Source organism: Caloenas nicobarica, chromosome 5 (genome assembly GCF_036013445.1).
Source record: "Caloenas nicobarica isolate bCalNic1 chromosome 5, bCalNic1.hap1, whole genome shotgun sequence".
Lineage (NCBI taxonomy): Eukaryota > Metazoa > Chordata > Aves > Columbiformes > Columbidae > Caloenas > Caloenas nicobarica.
The window spans coordinates 50,730,600-50,751,621 of NC_088249.1; the positions used below are offsets into that span (position 1 = coordinate 50,730,600).

Consider the following 21,022-nt stretch of genomic DNA (forward strand, 5'->3'; position numbering starts at 1 on the left):
AACTATGCAGCATATTACATGAGGAGTCAACTCATTTGGAAGAAAAAAGTACCCATGAATCTTGACACATAGACTAAATGTTATTCTTTCCACTGGAGGTAAATTCAGGCTTTGACACTCCAGATATACTACCAAATATTCAAGTAAGATAAAACCCAAGCAATTACACCAAATCTAATGCAAAAATAAAGTGAGATTTTTTTTCCCCCAATGTGTATAAATTACACCTAAAACTTATTTCAGCACTTTGTAAAAGATCATTGGCGTTCTCTTCAGAAGTGAAAGTCAAAGCATGTCAGTACATTAAATTGCTGGGTAATAGATTTACTGTTCTATTTCATATTAAATTATAAGTACACTAAACCGATGGCCTATAGGCTCACAACGCAAGCAAATGACATTAGTAAAATTTTCAGCCCATTTAAAAAAAGAAAATATCTACAGGAATTTATTCTAAGGTTTGTGGTCTCTTCTTTTTCTCTTTCAAAGTGTCACCAACTACATCAGTATGTGTTCGTGAAGTCTGCGAGTGGTCAGAATGGTATGACGGTAGCTTGCAAATCCCTGGCTACGATGGTGGAGATTTCGAAACCTTTGATGATTTGAGATCTAAAGGTTACGAAGTCTGTAAAGCTCCACGGGCTGTTCAATGCAGAGCAGAGAAATTCCCGGATATACCACTGAAAGACCTTGGCCAAAAAGTAGAATGCAGTAAAACAGCTGGGCTTATATGTTACAACAAAGATCAAATTTCCATGATGTGCAACAACTATGAAATCAGAATCTTATGCTGTGTTTTTGTACCATGCTCTTATACAACACATTTCAGCATACCAACACCGATCACAACTGCTGCTAAGAGCAGAGAAACATCAAGTCCGAGTGAAGAAACTACATCATTTTCAACCACCACAACATCACCAGTTATTACAACTTCAGAAAGTACAACATTCATACCTTCAGCCACTAGAGAAGAAACCACAACCACAACAGAAATGACAACGCCTCTCACCGCTTCTCCATCAACAACTTCCCTTTGCACTAAAGAAGAATGTTACTGGTCAATGTGGTATGATGTAAGTTATCCAGGATCTGGATACAATGATGGAGACTTTGATACAATTCAGAACATTGAAAAAAAAGGATACAAAGTTTGTGATAACAGAAAGGCTGTTGAATGCAGAGCAGTAAGGTTTCCTAATACACCATACCCACTCCTGGAGCAACACATAACATGTAATAAAGAGGAAGGACTCATATGCTACAATAAAGATCAATTACCACCCATCTGCTATAATTATAAACTAAGATTTAAATGCTGTAAAAATATAACAGTACCATGCCATCCAACTTCAGCGCCCCATACAACAACAATATCAAAAATTACATCGATTTTTTCAACACCTCAAACTACATCATCCAAAGAAGAATCAACCACGCCACGCTTACAAACTAGACATAAGACAACCACAATACCAATCACACAACCAGAAACACAATATATTCATACGAGAATTACAACACAACCAATAACACAAACACAAACTGAAACAATGAAAAGCTCTACCATACCAGTCCCCAGCGTGAGCTCCACCACCACTCGGTACACCACGCCCTGTGAATCCGAAGTGTGCGCCTGGAGCGAATGGTTCGACGTCGACTTCCCCTCCTCGGGGCCCAACCAGGGAGACTTTGAAACCTACCAGCGCATCCGAGCCGCCGGCAAGGAAGTCTGTCAAAATCCAAAGGAAATCGAGTGCCAGGCGGAGGACTACCCCGAGGTTCCCATCCAAAACGTCGCACAGGTCGTGCAGTGCGACGTCCACTTTGGGCTGGTCTGCAAGAACGAGGACCAGACTGGCAAATTTAAGATGTGCCTCAACTACAGGATCCGCGTCCGCTGCTGCAGGCCAAACTACAATTGCCCAACCGTCAGCCCCCTGTACACCACCAGCCCCACCACCACCACCAGCCAGAGTACTCCAACCTCCACCACACTCACCACCTCCACCTCCACGTCCTACTCCTCCACCACGCTGCCCACCTCCTCAGAAACCACATCGCAAACCTACACCAGCACTACCAGCCCCACGCCGACACCCACCATATACATCCCCAGCGTGAGCTCCACCACCACTCGGTACACCACGCCCTGTGAACCCGAAGTGTGCGCCTGGAGCGAATGGTTCGACGTCGACTTCCCCTCCTCGGGGCCCAACCAGGGAGACTTTGAAACCTACCAGCGCATCCGAGCCGCCGGCAAGGAAGTCTGTCAAAATCCAAAGGAAATCGAGTGCCAGGCGGAGGACTACCCCGAGGTTCCCATCCAAAACGTCGCACAGGTCGTGCAGTGCGACGTCCACTTTGGGCTGGTCTGCAAGAACGAGGACCAGACTGGCAAATTTAAGATGTGCCTCAACTACAGGATCCGCGTCCGCTGCTGCAGGCCAAACTACAATTGCCCAACCGTCAGCCCCCTGTACACCACCAGCCCCACCACCACCACCAGCCAGAGTACTCCAACCTCCACCACACTCACCACCTCCACCTCCACGTCCTACTCCTCCACCACGCTGCCCACCTCCTCAGAAACCACATCGCAAACCTACACCAGCACTACCAGCCCCACGCCGACACCCACCATATACATCCCCAGCGTGAGCTCCACCACCACTCGGTACACCACGCCCTGTGAACCCGAAGTGTGCGCCTGGAGCGAATGGTTCGACGTCGACTTCCCCTCCTCGGGGCCCAACCAGGGAGACTTTGAAACCTACCAGCGCATCCGAGCCGCCGGCAAGGAAGTCTGTCAAAATCCAAAGGAAATCGAGTGCCAGGCGGAGGACTACCCCGAGGTTCCCATCCAAAACGTCGCACAGGTCGTGCAGTGCGACGTCCACTTTGGGCTGGTCTGCAAGAACGAGGACCAGACTGGCAAATTTAAGATGTGCCTCAACTACAGGATCCGCGTCCGCTGCTGCAGGCCAAACTACAATTGCCCAACCGTCAGCCCCCTGTACACCACCAGCCCCACCACCACCACCAGCCAGAGTACTCCAACCTCCACCACACTCACCACCTCCACCTCCACGTCCTACTCCTCCACCACGCTGCCCACCTCCTCAGAAACCACATCGCAAACCTACACCAGCACTACCAGCCCCACGCCGACACCCACCATATACATCCCCAGCGTGAGCTCCACCACCACTCGGTACACCACGCCCTGTGAACCCGAAGTGTGCGCCTGGAGCGAATGGTTCGACGTCGACTTCCCCTCCTCGGGGCCCAACCAGGGAGACTTTGAAACCTACCAGCGCATCCGAGCCGCCGGCAAGGAAGTCTGTCAAAATCCAAAGGAAATCGAGTGCCAGGCGGAGGACTACCCCGAGGTTCCCATCCAAAACGTCGCACAGGTCGTGCAGTGCGACGTCCACTTTGGGCTGGTCTGCAAGAACGAGGACCAGACTGGCAAATTTAAGATGTGCCTCAACTACAGGATCCGCGTCCGCTGCTGCAGGCCAAACTACAATTGCCCAACCGTCAGCCCCCTGTACACCACCAGCCCCACCACCACCACCAGCCAGAGTACTCCAACCTCCACCACACTCACCACCTCCACCTCCACGTCCTACTCCTCCACCACGCTGCCCACCTCCTCAGAAACCACATCGCAAACCTACACCAGCACTACCAGCCCCACGCCGACACCCACCATATACATCCCCAGCGTGAGCTCCACCACCACTCGGTACACCACGCCCTGTGAACCCGAAGTGTGCGCCTGGAGCGAATGGTTCGACGTCGACTTCCCCTCCTCGGGGCCCAACCAGGGAGACTTTGAAACCTACCAGCGCATCCGAGCCGCCGGCAAGGAAGTCTGTCAAAATCCAAAGGAAATCGAGTGCCAGGCGGAGGACTACCCCGAGGTTCCCATCCAAAACGTCGCACAGGTCGTGCAGTGCGACGTCCACTTTGGGCTGGTCTGCAAGAACGAGGACCAGACTGGCAAATTTAAGATGTGCCTCAACTACAGGATCCGCGTCCGCTGCTGCAGGCCAAACTACAATTGCCCAACCGTCAGCCCCCTGTACACCACCAGCCCCACCACCACCACCAGCCAGAGTACTCCAACCTCCACCACACTCACCACCTCCACCTCCACGTCCTACTCCTCCACCACGCTGCCCACCTCCTCAGAAACCACATCGCAAACCTACACCAGCACTACCAGCCCCACGCCGACACCCACCATATACATCCCCAGCGTGAGCTCCACCACCACTCGGTACACCACGCCCTGTGAACCCGAAGTGTGCGCCTGGAGCGAATGGTTCGACGTCGACTTCCCCTCCTCGGGGCCCAACCAGGGAGACTTTGAAACCTACCAGCGCATCCGAGCCGCCGGCAAGGAAGTCTGTCAAAATCCAAAGGAAATCGAGTGCCAGGCGGAGGACTACCCCGAGGTTCCCATCCAAAACGTCGCACAGGTCGTGCAGTGCGACGTCCACTTTGGGCTGGTCTGCAAGAACGAGGACCAGACTGGCAAATTTAAGATGTGCCTCAACTACAGGATCCGCGTCCGCTGCTGCAGGCCAAACTACAATTGCCCAACCGTCAGCCCCCTGTACACCACCAGCCCCACCACCACCACCAGCCAGAGTACTCCAACCTCCACCACACTCACCACCTCCACCTCCACGTCCTACTCCTCCACCACGCTGCCCACCTCCTCAGAAACCACATCGCAAACCTACACCAGCACTACCAGCCCCACGCCGACACCCACCATATACATCCCCAGCGTGAGCTCCACCACCACTCGGTACACCACGCCCTGTGAACCCGAAGTGTGCGCCTGGAGCGAATGGTTCGACGTCGACTTCCCCTCCTCGGGGCCCAACCAGGGAGACTTTGAAACCTACCAGCGCATCCGAGCCGCCGGCAAGGAAGTCTGTCAAAATCCAAAGGAAATCGAGTGCCAGGCGGAGGACTACCCCGAGGTTCCCATCCAAAACGTCGCACAGGTCGTGCAGTGCGACGTCCACTTTGGGCTGGTCTGCAAGAACGAGGACCAGACTGGCAAATTTAAGATGTGCCTCAACTACAGGATCCGCGTCCGCTGCTGCAGGCCAAACTACAATTGCCCAACCGTCAGCCCCCTGTACACCACCAGCCCCACCACCACCACCAGCCAGAGTACTCCAACCTCCACCACACTCACCACCTCCACCTCCACGTCCTACTCCTCCACCACGCTGCCCACCTCCTCAGAAACCACATCGCAAACCTACACCAGCACTACCAGCCCCACGCCGACACCCACCATATACATCTCCAGCGTGAGCTCCACCACCACTCGGTACACCACGCCCTGTGAACCCGAAGTGTGCGCCTGGAGCGAATGGTTCGACGTCGACTTCCCCTCCTCGGGGCCCAACCAGGGAGACTTTGAAACCTACCAGCGCATCCGAGCCGCCGGCAAGGAAGTCTGTCAAAATCCAAAGGAAATCGAGTGCCAGGCGGAGGACTACCCCGAGGTTCCCATCCAAAACGTCGCACAGGTCGTGCAGTGCGACGTCCACTTTGGGCTGGTCTGCAAGAACGAGGACCAGACTGGCAAATTTAAGATGTGCCTCAACTACAGGATCCGCGTCCGCTGCTGCAGGCCAAACTACAATTGCCCAACCGTCAGCCCCCTGTACACCACCAGCCCCACCACCACCACCAGCCAGAGTACTCCAACCTCCACCACACTCACCACCTCCACCTCCACGTCCTACTCCTCCACCACGCTGCCCACCTCCTCAGAAACCACATCGCAAACCTACACCAGCACTACCAGCCCCACGCCGACACCCACCATATACATCCCCAGCGTGAGCTCCACCACCACTCGGTACACCACGCCCTGTGAACCCGAAGTGTGCGCCTGGAGCGAATGGTTCGACGTCGACTTCCCCTCCTCGGGGCCCAACCAGGGAGACTTTGAAACCTACCAGCGCATCCGAGCCGCCGGCAAGGAAGTCTGTCAAAATCCAAAGGAAATCGAGTGCCAGGCGGAGGACTACCCCGAGGTTCCCATCCAAAACGTCGCACAGGTCGTGCAGTGCGACGTCCACTTTGGGCTGGTCTGCAAGAACGAGGACCAGACTGGCAAATTTAAGATGTGCCTCAACTACAGGATCCGCGTCCGCTGCTGCAGGCCAAACTACAATTGCCCAACCGTCAGCCCCCTGTACACCACCAGCCCCACCACCACCACCAGCCAGAGTACTCCAACCTCCACCACACTCACCACCTCCACCTCCACGTCCTACTCCTCCACCACGCTGCCCACCTCCTCAGAAACCACATCGCAAACCTACACCAGCACTACCAGCCCCACGCCGACACCCACCATATACATCCCCAGCGTGAGCTCCACCACCACTCGGTACACCACGCCCTGTGAACCCGAAGTGTGCGCCTGGAGCGAATGGTTCGACGTCGACTTCCCCTCCTCGGGGCCCAACCAGGGAGACTTTGAAACCTACCAGCGCATCCGAGCCGCCGGCAAGGAAGTCTGTCAAAATCCAAAGGAAATCGAGTGCCAGGCGGAGGACTACCCCGAGGTTCCCATCCAAAACGTCGCACAGGTCGTGCAGTGCGACGTCCACTTTGGGCTGGTCTGCAAGAACGAGGACCAGACTGGCAAATTTAAGATGTGCCTCAACTACAGGATCCGCGTCCGCTGCTGCAGGCCAAACTACAATTGCCCAACCGTCAGCCCCCTGTACACCACCAGCCCCACCACCACCACCAGCCAGAGTACTCCAACCTCCACCACACTCACCACCTCCACCTCCACGTCCTACTCCTCCACCACGCTGCCCACCTCCTCAGAAACCACATCGCAAACCTACACCAGCACTACCAGCCCCACGCCGACACCCACCATATACATCCCCAGCGTGAGCTCCACCACCACTCGGTACACCACGCCCTGTGAACCCGAAGTGTGCGCCTGGAGCGAATGGTTCGACGTCGACTTCCCCTCCTCGGGGCCCAACCAGGGAGACTTTGAAACCTACCAGCGCATCCGAGCCGCCGGCAAGGAAGTCTGTCAAAATCCAAAGGAAATCGAGTGCCAGGCGGAGGACTACCCCGAGGTTCCCATCCAAAACGTCGCACAGGTCGTGCAGTGCGACGTCCACTTTGGGCTGGTCTGCAAGAACGAGGACCAGACTGGCAAATTTAAGATGTGCCTCAACTACAGGATCCGCGTCCGCTGCTGCAGGCCAAACTACAATTGCCCAACCGTCAGCCCCCTGTACACCACCAGCCCCACCACCACCACCAGCCAGAGTACTCCAACCTCCACCACACTCACCACCTCCACCTCCACGTCCTACTCCTCCACCACGCTGCCCACCTCCTCAGAAACCACATCGCAAACCTACACCAGCACTACCAGCCCCACGCCGACACCCACCATATACATCCCCAGCGTGAGCTCCACCACCACTCGGTACACCACGCCCTGTGAACCCGAAGTGTGCGCCTGGAGCGAATGGTTCGACGTCGACTTCCCCTCCTCGGGGCCCAACCAGGGAGACTTTGAAACCTACCAGCGCATCCGAGCCGCCGGCAAGGAAGTCTGTCAAAATCCAAAGGAAATCGAGTGCCAGGCGGAGGACTACCCCGAGGTTCCCATCCAAAACGTCGCACAGGTCGTGCAGTGCGACGTCCACTTTGGGCTGGTCTGCAAGAACGAGGACCAGACTGGCAAATTTAAGATGTGCCTCAACTACAGGATCCGCGTCCGCTGCTGCAGGCCAAACTACAATTGCCCAACCGTCAGCCCCCTGTACACCACCAGCCCCACCACCACCACCAGCCAGAGTACTCCAACCTCCACCACACTCACCACCTCCACCTCCACGTCCTACTCCTCCACCACGCTGCCCACCTCCTCAGAAACCACATCGCAAACCTACACCAGCACTACCAGCCCCACGCCGACACCCACCATATACATCCCCAGCGTGAGCTCCACCACCACTCGGTACACCACGCCCTGTGAACCCGAAGTGTGCGCCTGGAGCGAATGGTTCGACGTCGACTTCCCCTCCTCGGGGCCCAACCAGGGAGACTTTGAAACCTACCAGCGCATCCGAGCCGCCGGCAAGGAAGTCTGTCAAAATCCAAAGGAAATCGAGTGCCAGGCGGAGGACTACCCCGAGGTTCCCATCCAAAACGTCGCACAGGTCGTGCAGTGCGACGTCCACTTTGGGCTGGTCTGCAAGAACGAGGACCAGACTGGCAAATTTAAGATGTGCCTCAACTACAGGATCCGCGTCCGCTGCTGCAGGCCAAACTACAATTGCCCAACCGTCAGCCCCCTGTACACCACCAGCCCCACCACCACCACCAGCCAGAGTACTCCAACCTCCACCACACTCACCACCTCCACCTCCACGTCCTACTCCTCCACCACGCTGCCCACCTCCTCAGAAACCACATCGCAAACCTACACCAGCACTACCAGCCCCACGCCGACACCCACCATATACATCCCCAGCGTGAGCTCCACCACCACTCGGTACACCACGCCCTGTGAACCCGAAGTGTGCGCCTGGAGCGAATGGTTCGACGTCGACTTCCCCTCCTCGGGGCCCAACCAGGGAGACTTTGAAACCTACCAGCGCATCCGAGCCGCCGGCAAGGAAGTCTGTCAAAATCCAAAGGAAATCGAGTGCCAGGCGGAGGACTACCCCGAGGTTCCCATCCAAAACGTCGCACAGGTCGTGCAGTGCGACGTCCACTTTGGGCTGGTCTGCAAGAACGAGGACCAGACTGGCAAATTTAAGATGTGCCTCAACTACAGGATCCGCGCCCGCTGCTGCAGGCCAAACTACAATTGCCCAACCGTCAGCCCCCTGTACACCACCAGCCCCACCACCACCACCAGCCAGAGTACTCCAACCTCCACCACACTCACCACCTCCACCTCCACGTCCTACTCCTCCACCACGCTGCCCACCTCCTCAGAAACCACATCGCAAACCTACACCAGCACTACCAGCCCCACGCCGACACCCACCATATACATCCCCAGCGTGAGCTCCACCACCACTCGGTACACCACGCCCTGTGAACCCGAAGTGTGCGCCTGGAGCGAATGGTTCGACGTCGACTTCCCCTCCTCGGGGCCCAACCAGGGAGACTTTGAAACCTACCAGCGCATCCGAGCCGCCGGCAAGGAAGTCTGTCAAAATCCAAAGGAAATCGAGTGCCAGGCGGAGGACTACCCCGAGGTTCCCATCCAAAACGTCGCACAGGTCGTGCAGTGCGACGTCCACTTTGGGCTGGTCTGCAAGAACGAGGACCAGACTGGCAAATTTAAGATGTGCCTCAACTACAGGATCCGCGTCCGCTGCTGCAGGCCAAACTACAATTGCCCAACCGTCAGCCCCCTGTACACCACCAGCCCCACCACCACCACCAGCCAGAGTACTCCAACCTCCACCACACTCACCACCTCCACCTCCACGTCCTACTCCTCCACCACGCTGCCCACCTCCTCAGAAACCACATCGCAAACCTACACCAGCACTACCAGCCCCACGCCGACACCCACCATATACATCCCCAGCGTGAGCTCCACCACCACTCGGTACACCACGCCCTGTGAACCCGAAGTGTGCGCCTGGAGCGAATGGTTCGACGTCGACTTCCCCTCCTCGGGGCCCAACCAGGGAGACTTTGAAACCTACCAGCGCATCCGAGCCGCCGGCAAGGAAGTCTGTCAAAATCCAAAGGAAATCGAGTGCCAGGCGGAGGACTACCCCGAGGTTCCCATCCAAAACGTCGCACAGGTCGTGCAGTGCGACGTCCACTTTGGGCTGGTCTGCAAGAACGAGGACCAGACTGGCAAATTTAAGATGTGCCTCAACTACAGGATCCGCGTCCGCTGCTGCAGGCCAAACTACAATTGCCCAACCGTCAGCCCCCTGTACACCACCAGCCCCACCACCACCACCAGCCAGAGTACTCCAACCTCCACCACACTCACCACCTCCACCTCCACGTCCTACTCCTCCACCACGCTGCCCACCTCCTCAGAAACCACATCGCAAACCTACACCAGCACTACCAGCCCCACGCCGACACCCACCATATACATCCCCAGCGTGAGCTCCACCACCACTCGGTACACCACGCCCTGTGAACCCGAAGTGTGCGCCTGGAGCGAATGGTTCGACGTCGACTTCCCCTCCTCGGGGCCCAACCAGGGAGACTTTGAAACCTACCAGCGCATCCGAGCCGCCGGCAAGGAAGTCTGTCAAAATCCAAAGGAAATCGAGTGCCAGGCGGAGGACTACCCCGAGGTTCCCATCCAAAACGTCGCACAGGTCGTGCAGTGCGACGTCCACTTTGGGCTGGTCTGCAAGAACGAGGACCAGACTGGCAAATTTAAGATGTGCCTCAACTACAGGATCCGCGTCCGCTGCTGCAGGCCAAACTACAATTGCCCAACCGTCAGCCCCCTGTACACCACCAGCCCCACCACCACCACCAGCCAGAGTACTCCAACCTCCACCACACTCACCACCTCCACCTCCACGTCCTACTCCTCCACCACGCTGCCCACCTCCTCAGAAACCACATCGCAAACCTACACCAGCACTACCAGCCCCACGCCGACACCCACCATATACATCCCCAGCGTGAGCTCCACCACCACTCGGTACACCACGCCCTGTGAACCCGAAGTGTGCGCCTGGAGCGAATGGTTCGACGTCGACTTCCCCTCCTCGGGGCCCAACCAGGGAGACTTTGAAACCTACCAGCGCATCCGAGCCGCCGGCAAGGAAGTCTGTCAAAATCCAAAGGAAATCGAGTGCCAGGCGGAGGACTACCCCGAGGTTCCCATCCAAAACGTCGCACAGGTCGTGCAGTGCGACGTCCACTTTGGGCTGGTCTGCAAGAACGAGGACCAGACTGGCAAATTTAAGATGTGCCTCAACTACAGGATCCGCGTCCGCTGCTGCAGGCCAAACTACAATTGCCCAACCGTCAGCCCCCTGTACACCACCAGCCCCACCACCACCACCAGCCAGAGTACTCCAACCTCCACCACACTCACCACCTCCACCTCCACGTCCTACTCCTCCACCACGCTGCCCACCTCCTCAGAAACCACATCGCAAACCTACACCAGCACTACCAGCCCCACGCCGACACCCACCATATACATCCCCAGCGTGAGCTCCACCACCACTCGGTACACCACGCCCTGTGAACCCGAAGTGTGCGCCTGGAGCGAATGGTTCGACGTCGACTTCCCCTCCTCGGGGCCCAACCAGGGAGACTTTGAAACCTACCAGCGCATCCGAGCCGCCGGCAAGGAAGTCTGTCAAAATCCAAAGGAAATCGAGTGCCAGGCGGAGGACTACCCCGAGGTTCCCATCCAAAACGTCGCACAGGTCGTGCAGTGCGACGTCCACTTTGGGCTGGTCTGCAAGAACGAGGACCAGACTGGCAAATTTAAGATGTGCCTCAACTACAGGATCCGCGCCCGCTGCTGCAGGCCAAACTACAATTGCCCAACCGTCAGCCCCCTGTACACCACCAGCCCCACCACCACCACCAGCCAGAGTACTCCAACCTCCACCACACTCACCACCTCCACCTCCACGTCCTACTCCTCCACCACGCTGCCCACCTCCTCAGAAACCACATCGCAAACCTACACCAGCACTACCAGCCCCACGCCGACACCCACCATATACATCCCCAGCGTGAGCTCCACCACCACTCGGTACACCACGCCCTGTGAACCCGAAGTGTGCGCCTGGAGCGAATGGTTCGACGTCGACTTCCCCTCCTCGGGGCCCAACCAGGGAGACTTTGAAACCTACCAGCGCATCCGAGCCGCCGGCAAGGAAGTCTGTCAAAATCCAAAGGAAATCGAGTGCCAGGCGGAGGACTACCCCGAGGTTCCCATCCAAAACGTCGCACAGGTCGTGCAGTGCGACGTCCACTTTGGGCTGGTCTGCAAGAACGAGGACCAGACTGGCAAATTTAAGATGTGCCTCAACTACAGGATCCGCGTCCGCTGCTGCAGGCCAAACTACAATTGCCCAACCGTCAGCCCCCTGTACACCACCAGCCCCACCACCACCACCAGCCAGAGTACTCCAACCTCCACCACACTCACCACCTCCACCTCCACGTCCTACTCCTCCACCACGCTGCCCACCTCCTCAGAAACCACATCGCAAACCTACACCAGCACTACCAGCCCCACGCCGACACCCACCATATACATCCCCAGCGTGAGCTCCACCACCACTCGGTACACCACGCCCTGTGAACCCGAAGTGTGCGCCTGGAGCGAATGGTTCGACGTCGACTTCCCCTCCTCGGGGCCCAACCAGGGAGACTTTGAAACCTACCAGCGCATCCGAGCCGCCGGCAAGGAAGTCTGTCAAAATCCAAAGGAAATCGAGTGCCAGGCGGAGGACTACCCCGAGGTTCCCATCCAAAACGTCGCACAGGTCGTGCAGTGCGACGTCCACTTTGGGCTGGTCTGCAAGAACGAGGACCAGACTGGCAAATTTAAGATGTGCCTCAACTACAGGATCCGCGTCCGCTGCTGCAGGCCAAACTACAATTGCCCAACCGTCAGCCCCCTGTACACCACCAGCCCCACCACCACCACCAGCCAGAGTACTCCAACCTCCACCACACTCACCACCTCCACCTCCACGTCCTACTCCTCCACCACGCTGCCCACCTCCTCAGAAACCACATCGCAAACCTACACCAGCACTACCAGCCCCACGCCGACACCCACCATATACATCCCCAGCGTGAGCTCCACCACCACTCGGTACACCACGCCCTGTGAACCCGAAGTGTGCGCCTGGAGCGAATGGTTCGACGTCGACTTCCCCTCCTCGGGGCCCAACCAGGGAGACTTTGAAACCTACCAGCGCATCCGAGCCGCCGGCAAGGAAGTCTGTCAAAATCCAAAGGAAATCGAGTGCCAGGCGGAGGACTACCCCGAGGTTCCCATCCAAAACGTCGCACAGGTCGTGCAGTGCGACGTCCACTTTGGGCTGGTCTGCAAGAACGAGGACCAGACTGGCAAATTTAAGATGTGCCTCAACTACAGGATCCGCGTCCGCTGCTGCAGGCCAAACTACAATTGCCCAACCGTCAGCCCCCTGTACACCACCAGCCCCACCACCACCACCAGCCAGAGTACTCCAACCTCCACCACACTCACCACCTCCACCTCCACGTCCTACTCCTCCACCACGCTGCCCACCTCCTCAGAAACCACATCGCAAACCTACACCAGCACTACCAGCCCCACGCCGACACCCACCATATACATCCCCAGCGTGAGCTCCACCACCACTCGGTACACCACGCCCTGTGAACCCGAAGTGTGCGCCTGGAGCGAATGGTTCGACGTCGACTTCCCCTCCTCGGGGCCCAACCAGGGAGACTTTGAAACCTACCAGCGCATCCGAGCCGCCGGCAAGGAAGTCTGTCAAAATCCAAAGGAAATCGAGTGCCAGGCGGAGGACTACCCCGAGGTTCCCATCCAAAACGTCGCACAGGTCGTGCAGTGCGACGTCCACTTTGGGCTGGTCTGCAAGAACGAGGACCAGACTGGCAAATTTAAGATGTGCCTCAACTACAGGATCCGCGTCCGCTGCTGCAGGCCAAACTACAATTGCCCAACCGTCAGCCCCCTGTACACCACCAGCCCCACCACCACCACCAGCCAGAGTACTCCAACCTCCACCACACTCACCACCTCCACCTCCACGTCCTACTCCTCCACCACGCTGCCCACCTCCTCAGAAACCACATCGCAAACCTACACCAGCACTACCAGCCCCACGCCGACACCCACCATATACATCCCCAGCGTGAGCTCCACCACCACTCGGTACACCACGCCCTGTGAACCCGAAGTGTGCGCCTGGAGCGAATGGTTCGACGTCGACTTCCCCTCCTCGGGGCCCAACCAGGGAGACTTTGAAACCTACCAGCGCATCCGAGCCGCCGGCAAGGAAGTCTGTCAAAATCCAAAGGAAATCGAGTGCCAGGCGGAGGACTACCCCGAGGTTCCCATCCAAAACGTCGCACAGGTCGTGCAGTGCGACGTCCACTTTGGGCTGGTCTGCAAGAACGAGGACCAGACTGGCAAATTTAAGATGTGCCTCAACTACAGGATCCGCGCCCGCTGCTGCAGGCCAAACTACAATTGCCCAACCGTCAGCCCCCTGTACACCACCAGCCCCACCACCACCACCAGCCAGAGTACTCCAACCTCCACCACACTCACCACCTCCACCTCCACGTCCTACTCCTCCACCACGCTGCCCACCTCCTCAGAAACCACATCGCAAACCTACACCAGCACTACCAGCCCCACGCCGACACCCACCATATACATCCCCAGCGTGAGCTCCACCACCACTCGGTACACCACGCCCTGTGAACCCGAAGTGTGCGCCTGGAGCGAATGGTTCGACGTCGACTTCCCCTCCTCGGGGCCCAACCAGGGAGACTTTGAAACCTACCAGCGCATCCGAGCCGCCGGCAAGGAAGTCTGTCAAAATCCAAAGGAAATCGAGTGCCAGGCGGAGGACTACCCCGAGGTTCCCATCCAAAACGTCGCACAGGTCGTGCAGTGCGACGTCCACTTTGGGCTGGTCTGCAAGAACGAGGACCAGACTGGCAAATTTAAGATGTGCCTCAACTACAGGATCCGCGTCCGCTGCTGCAGGCCAAACTACAATTGCCCAACCGTCAGCCCCCTGTACACCACCAGCCCCACCACCACCACCAGCCAGAGTACTCCAACCTCCACCACACTCACCACCTCCACCTCCACGTCCTACTCCTCCACCACGCTGCCCACCTCCTCAGAAACCACATCGCAAACCTACACCAGCACTACCAGCCCCACGCCGACACCCACCATATACATCCCCAGCGTGAGCTCCACCACCACTCGGTACACCACGCCCTGTGAACCCGAAGTGTGCGCCTGGAGCGAATGGTTCGACGTCGACTTCCCCTCCTCGGGGCCCAACCAGGGAGACTTTGAAACCTACCAGCGCATCCGAGCCGCCGGCAAGGAAGTCTGTCAAAATCCAAAGGAAATCGAGTGCCAGGCGGAGGACTACCCCGAGGTTCCCATCCAAAACGTCGCACAGGTCGTGCAGTGCGACGTCCACTTTGGGCTGGTCTGCAAGAACGAGGACCAGACTGGCAAATTTAAGATGTGCCTCAACTACAGGATCCGCGTCCGCTGCTGCAGGCCAAACTACAATTGCCCAACCGTCAGCCCCCTGTACACCACCAGCCCCACCACCACCACCAGCCAGAGTACTCCAACCTCCACCACACTCACCACCTCCACCTCCACGTCCTACTCCTCCACCACGCTGCCCACCTCCTCAGAAACCACATCGCAAACCTACACCAGCACTACCAGCCCCACGCCGACACCCACCATATACATCCCCAGCGTGAGCTCCACCACCACTCGGTACACCACGCCCTGTGAACCCGAAGTGTGCGCCTGGAGCGAATGGTTCGACGTCGACTTCCCCTCCTCGGGGCCCAACCAGGGAGACTTTGAAACCTACCAGCGCATCCGAGCCGCCGGCAAGGAAGTCTGTCAAAATCCAAAGGAAATCGAGTGCCAGGCGGAGGACTACCCCGAGGTTCCCATCCAAAACGTCGCACAGGTCGTGCAGTGCGACGTCCACTTTGGGCTGGTCTGCAAGAACGAGGACCAGACTGGCAAATTTAAGATGTGCCTCAACTACAGGATCCGCGTCCGCTGCTGCAGGCCAAACTACAATTGCCCAACCGTCAGCCCCCTGTACACCACCAGCCCCACCACCACCACCAGCCAGAGTACTCCAACCTCCACCACACTCACCACCTCCACCTCCACGTCCTACTCCTCCACCACGCTGCCCACCTCCTCAGAAACCACATCGCAAACCTACACCAGCACTACCAGCCCCACGCCGACACCCACCATATACATCCCCAGCGTGAGCTCCACCACCACTCGGTACACCACGCCCTGTGAACCCGAAGTGTGCGCCTGGAGCGAATGGTTCGACGTCGACTTCCCCTCCTCGGGGCCCAACCAGGGAGACTTTGAAACCTACCAGCGCATCCGAGCCGCCGGCAAGGAAGTCTGTCAAAATCCAAAGGAAATCGAGTGCCAGGCGGAGGACTACCCCGAGGTTCCCATCCAAAACGTCGCACAGGTCGTGCAGTGCGACGTCCACTTTGGGCTGGTCTGCAAGAACGAGGACCAGACTGGCAAATTTAAGATGTGCCTCAACTACAGGATCCGCGTCCGCTGCTGCAGGCCAAACTACAATTGCCCAACCGTCAGCCCCCTGTACACCACCAGCCCCACCACCACCACCAGCCAGAGTACTCCAACCTCCACCACACTCACCACCTCCACCTCCACGTCCTACTCCTCCACCACGCTGCCCACCTCCTCAGAAACCACATCGCAAACCTACACCAGCACTACCAGCCCCACGCCGACACCCACCATGTACATCCCCAGCGTGAGCTCCACCACCACTCGGTACACCACGCCCTGTGAACCCGAAGTGTGCGCCTGGAGCGAATGGTTCGACGTCGACTTCCCCTCCTCGGGGCCCAACCAGGGAGACTTTGAAACCTACCAGCGCATCCGAGCCGCCGGCAAGGAAGTCTGTCAAAATCCAAAGGAAATCGAGTGCCAGGCGGAGGACTACCCCGAGGTTCCCATCCAAAACGTCGCACAGGTCGTGCAGTGCGACGTCCACTTTGGGCTGGTCTGCAAGAACGAGGACCAGACTGGCAAATTTAAGATGTGCCTCAACTACAGGATCCGCGTCCGCTGCTGCAGGCCAAACTACAATTGCCCAACCGTCAGCCCCCTGTACACCACCAGCCCCACCACCACCACCAGCCAGAGTACTCCAACCTCCACCACACTCACCACCTCCACCTCCACGTCCTACTCCTCCACCACGCTGCCCACCTCCTCAGAAACCACATCGCAAACCTACACCAGCACTACCAGCCCCACGCCGACACCCACCATGTACATCCCCAGCGTGAGCTCCACCACCACTCGGTACACCACGCCCTGTGAACCCGAAGTGTGCGCCTGGAGCGAATGGTTCGACGTCGACTTCCCCTCCTCGGGGCCCAACCAGGGAGACTTTGAAACCTACCAGCGCATCCGAGCCGCCGGCAAGGAAGTCTGTCAAAATCCAAAGGAAATCGAGTGCCAGGCGGAGGACTACCCCGAGGTTCCCATCCAAAACGTCGCACAGGTCGTGCAGTGCGACGTCCACTTTGGGCTGGTCTGCAAGAACGAGGACCAGACTGGCAAATTTAAGATGTGCCTCAACTACAGGATCCGCGTCCGCTGCTGCAGGCCAAACTACAATTGCCCAACCGTCAGCCCCCTGTACACCACCAGCCCCACCACCACCACCAGCCAGAGTACTCCAACCTCCACCACACTCACCACCTCCACCTCCACGTCCTACTCCTCCACCACGCTGCCCACCTCCTCAGAAACCACATCGCAAACCTACACCAGCACTACCAGCCCCACGCCGACACCCACCATGTACATCCCCAGCGTGAGCTCCACCACCACTCGGTACACCACGCCCTGTGAACCCGAAGTGTGCGCCTGGAGCGAATGGTTCGACGTCGACTTCCCCTCCTCGGGGCCCAACCAGGGAGACTTTGAAACCTACCAGCGCATCCGAGCCGCCGGCAAGGAAGTCTGTCAAAATCCAAAGGAAATCGAGTGCCAGGCGGAGGACTACCCCGAGGTTCCCATCCAAAACGTCGCACAGGTCGTGCAGTGCGACGTCCACTTTGGGCTGGTCTGCAAGAACGAGGACCAGACTGGCAAATTTAAGATGTGCCTCAACTACAGGATCCGCGTCCGCTGCTGCAGGCCAAACTACAATTGCCCAACCGTCAGCCCCCTGTACACCACCAGCCCCACCACCACCACCAGCCAGAGTACTCCAACCTCCACCACACTCACCACCTCCACCTCCACGTCCTACTCCTCCACCACGCTGCCCACCTCCTCAGAAACCACATCGCAAACCTACACCAGCACTACCAGCCCCACGCCGACACCCACCATGTACATCCCCAGCGTGAGCTCCACCACCACTCGGTACACCACGCCCTGTGAACCCGAAGTGTGCGCCTGGAGCGAATGGTTCGACGTCGACTTCCCCTCCTCAGGGCCCAACCAGGGAGACTTTGAAACCTACCAGCGCATCCGAGCCGCCGGCAAGGAAGTCTGTCAAAATCCAAAGGAAATCGAGTGCCAGGCGGAGGACTACCCCGAGGTTCCCATCCAAAACGTCGCACAGGTCGTGCAGTGCGACGTCCACTTTGGGCTGGTCTGCAAGAACGAGGACCAGACTGGCAAATTTAAGATGTGCCTCAACTACAGGATCCGCGTCCGCTGCTGCAGGCCAAACTACAATTGCCCAACCGTCAGCCCCCTGTACACCACCAGCCCCACCACCACCACCAGCCAGAGTACTCCAACCTCCACCACACTCACCACCTCCACCTCCACGTCCTACTCCTCCACCACGCTGCCCACCTCCTCAGAAACCACATCGCAAACCTACACCAGCACTACCAGCCCCACGCCGACACCCACCATGTACATCCCCAGCGTGAGCTCCACCACCACTCGGTACACCACGCCCTGTGAACCCGAAGTGTGCGCCTGGAGCGAATGGTTCGACGTCGACTTCCCCTCCTCGGGGCCCAACCAGGGAGACTTTGAAACCTACCAGCGCATCCGAGCCGCCGGCAAGGAAGTCTGTCAAAATCCAAAGGAAATCGAGTGCCAGGCGGAGGACTACCCCGAGGTTCCCATCCAAAACGTCGCACAGGTCGTGCAGTGCGACGTCCACTTTGGGCTGGTCTGCAAGAACGAGGACCAGACTGGCAAATTTAAGATGTGCCTCAACTACAGGATCCGCGTCCGCTGCTGCAGGCCAAACTACAATTGCCCAACCGTCAGCCCCCTGTACACCACCAGCCCCACCACCACCACCAGCCAGAGTACTCCAACCTCCACCACACTCACCACCTCCACCTCCACGTCCTACTCCTCCACCACGCTGCCCACCTCCTCAGAAACCACATCGCAAACCTACACCAGCACTACCAGCCCCACGCCGACACCCACCATATACATCCCCAGCGTGAGCTCCACCACCACTCGGTACACCACGCCCTGTGAACCCGAAGTGTGCGCCTGGAGCGAATGGTTCGACGTCGACTTCCCCTCCTCGGGGCCCAACCAGGGAGACTTTGAAACCTACCAGCGCATCCGAGCCGCCGGCAAGGAAGTCTGTCAAAATCCAAAGGAAATCGAGTGCCAGGCGGAGGACTACCCCGAGGTTCCCATCCAAAACGTCGCACAGGTCGTGCAGTGCGACGTCCACTTTGGGCTGGTCTGCAAGAACGAGGACCAGACTGGCAAATTTAAGATGTGCCTCAACTACAGGATCCGCGTCCGCTGCTGCAGGCCAAACTACAATTGCCCAACCGTCAGCCCCCTGTACACCACCAGCCCCACCACCACCACCAGCCAGAGTACTCCAACCTCCACCACACTCACCACCTCCACCTCCACGTCCTACTCCTCCACCACGCTGCCCACCTCCTCAGAAACCACATCGCAAACCTACACCAGCACTACCAGCCCCACGCCGACACCCACCATATACATCCCCAGCGTGAGCTCCACCACCACTCGGTACACCACGCCCTGTGAACCCGAAGTGTGCGCCTGGAGCGAATGGTTCGACGTCGACTTCCCCTCCTCGGGGCCCAACCAGGGAGACTTTGAAACCTACCAGCGCATCCGAGCCGCCGGCAAGGAAGTCTGTCAAAATCCAAAGGAAATCGAGTGCCAGGCGGAGGACTACCCCGAGGTTCCCATCCAAAACGTCGCACAGGTCGTGCAGTGCGACGTCCACTTTGGGCTGGTCTGCAAGAACGAGGACCAGACTGGCAAATTTAAGATGTGCCTCAACTACAGGATCCGCGTCCGCTGCTGCAGGCCAAACTACAATTGCCCAACCGTCAGCTCCCTGTACACCACCAGCCCCACCACCACCACCACCCAGAGTACTCCAACCTCCACCACACTCACCACCTCCACCTCCACGTCCTACTCCTCCACCACGCTGCCCACCTCCTCAGAAACCACATCGCAAACCTACACCAGCACTACCAGCCCCACGCCGACACCCACCATATACATCCCCAGCGTGAGCTCCACCACCACTCGGTACACCACGCCCTGTGAACCCGAAGTGTGCGCCTGGAGCGAATGGTTCGACGTCGACTTCCCCTCCTCGGGGCCCAACCAGGGAGACTTTGAAACCTACCAGCGCATCCGAGCCGCCGGCAAGGAAGTCTGTCAAAATCCAAAGGAAATCGAGTGCCAGGCGGAGGACTACCCCGAGGTTCCCATCCAAAACGTCGCACAGGTCGTGCAGTGCGACGTCCACTTTGGGCTGGTCTGCAAGAACGAGGACCAGACTGGCAAATTTAAGATGTGCCTCAACTACAGGATCCGCGTCCGCTGCTGCAGGCCAAACTACAATTGCCCAACCGTCAGCCCCCTGTACACCACCAGCCCCACCACCACTGTTACTACTACATTTGGACCTTCATTTACCAGCCCTCTTTCTCCATCTTTATCCACACCATGTTTTTGTAAAATTGGCGATTCTATTTTTTCACCTGGTTAGTGAATCTTAGTTTTGAACGCTATATATCTCATGATAAATGTTTTGTGTTTATTTTTTGTCACGTTTCCTAAATTTCACTTTTATATAGTCACAACGGGTTTTTTCAGAAATTCAGTAGTTTCTTTTTGAATTTTTTACTTTTTATTTGTTGTGTTGGG

The 21,022-nt window shown here is 57.7% G+C and overlaps 1 protein-coding gene across 1 annotated transcript in view; it reads left to right on the plus strand.

The window, feature by feature from the left end:
• LOC135989820 (mucin-5AC-like) overlaps positions 1 to 21,022 on the plus strand; it is a 67,826-nt gene that overhangs the window by 34,819 nt on the left and 11,985 nt on the right. Inside the window, exon 31 of the mRNA XM_065636883.1 lies at positions 490 to 20,859. Within this exon, the coding sequence (XP_065492955.1) occupies positions 490 to 20,859 (20,370 nt within the window). The remainder of the gene's footprint in view (positions 1 to 489; positions 20,860 to 21,022) is intronic.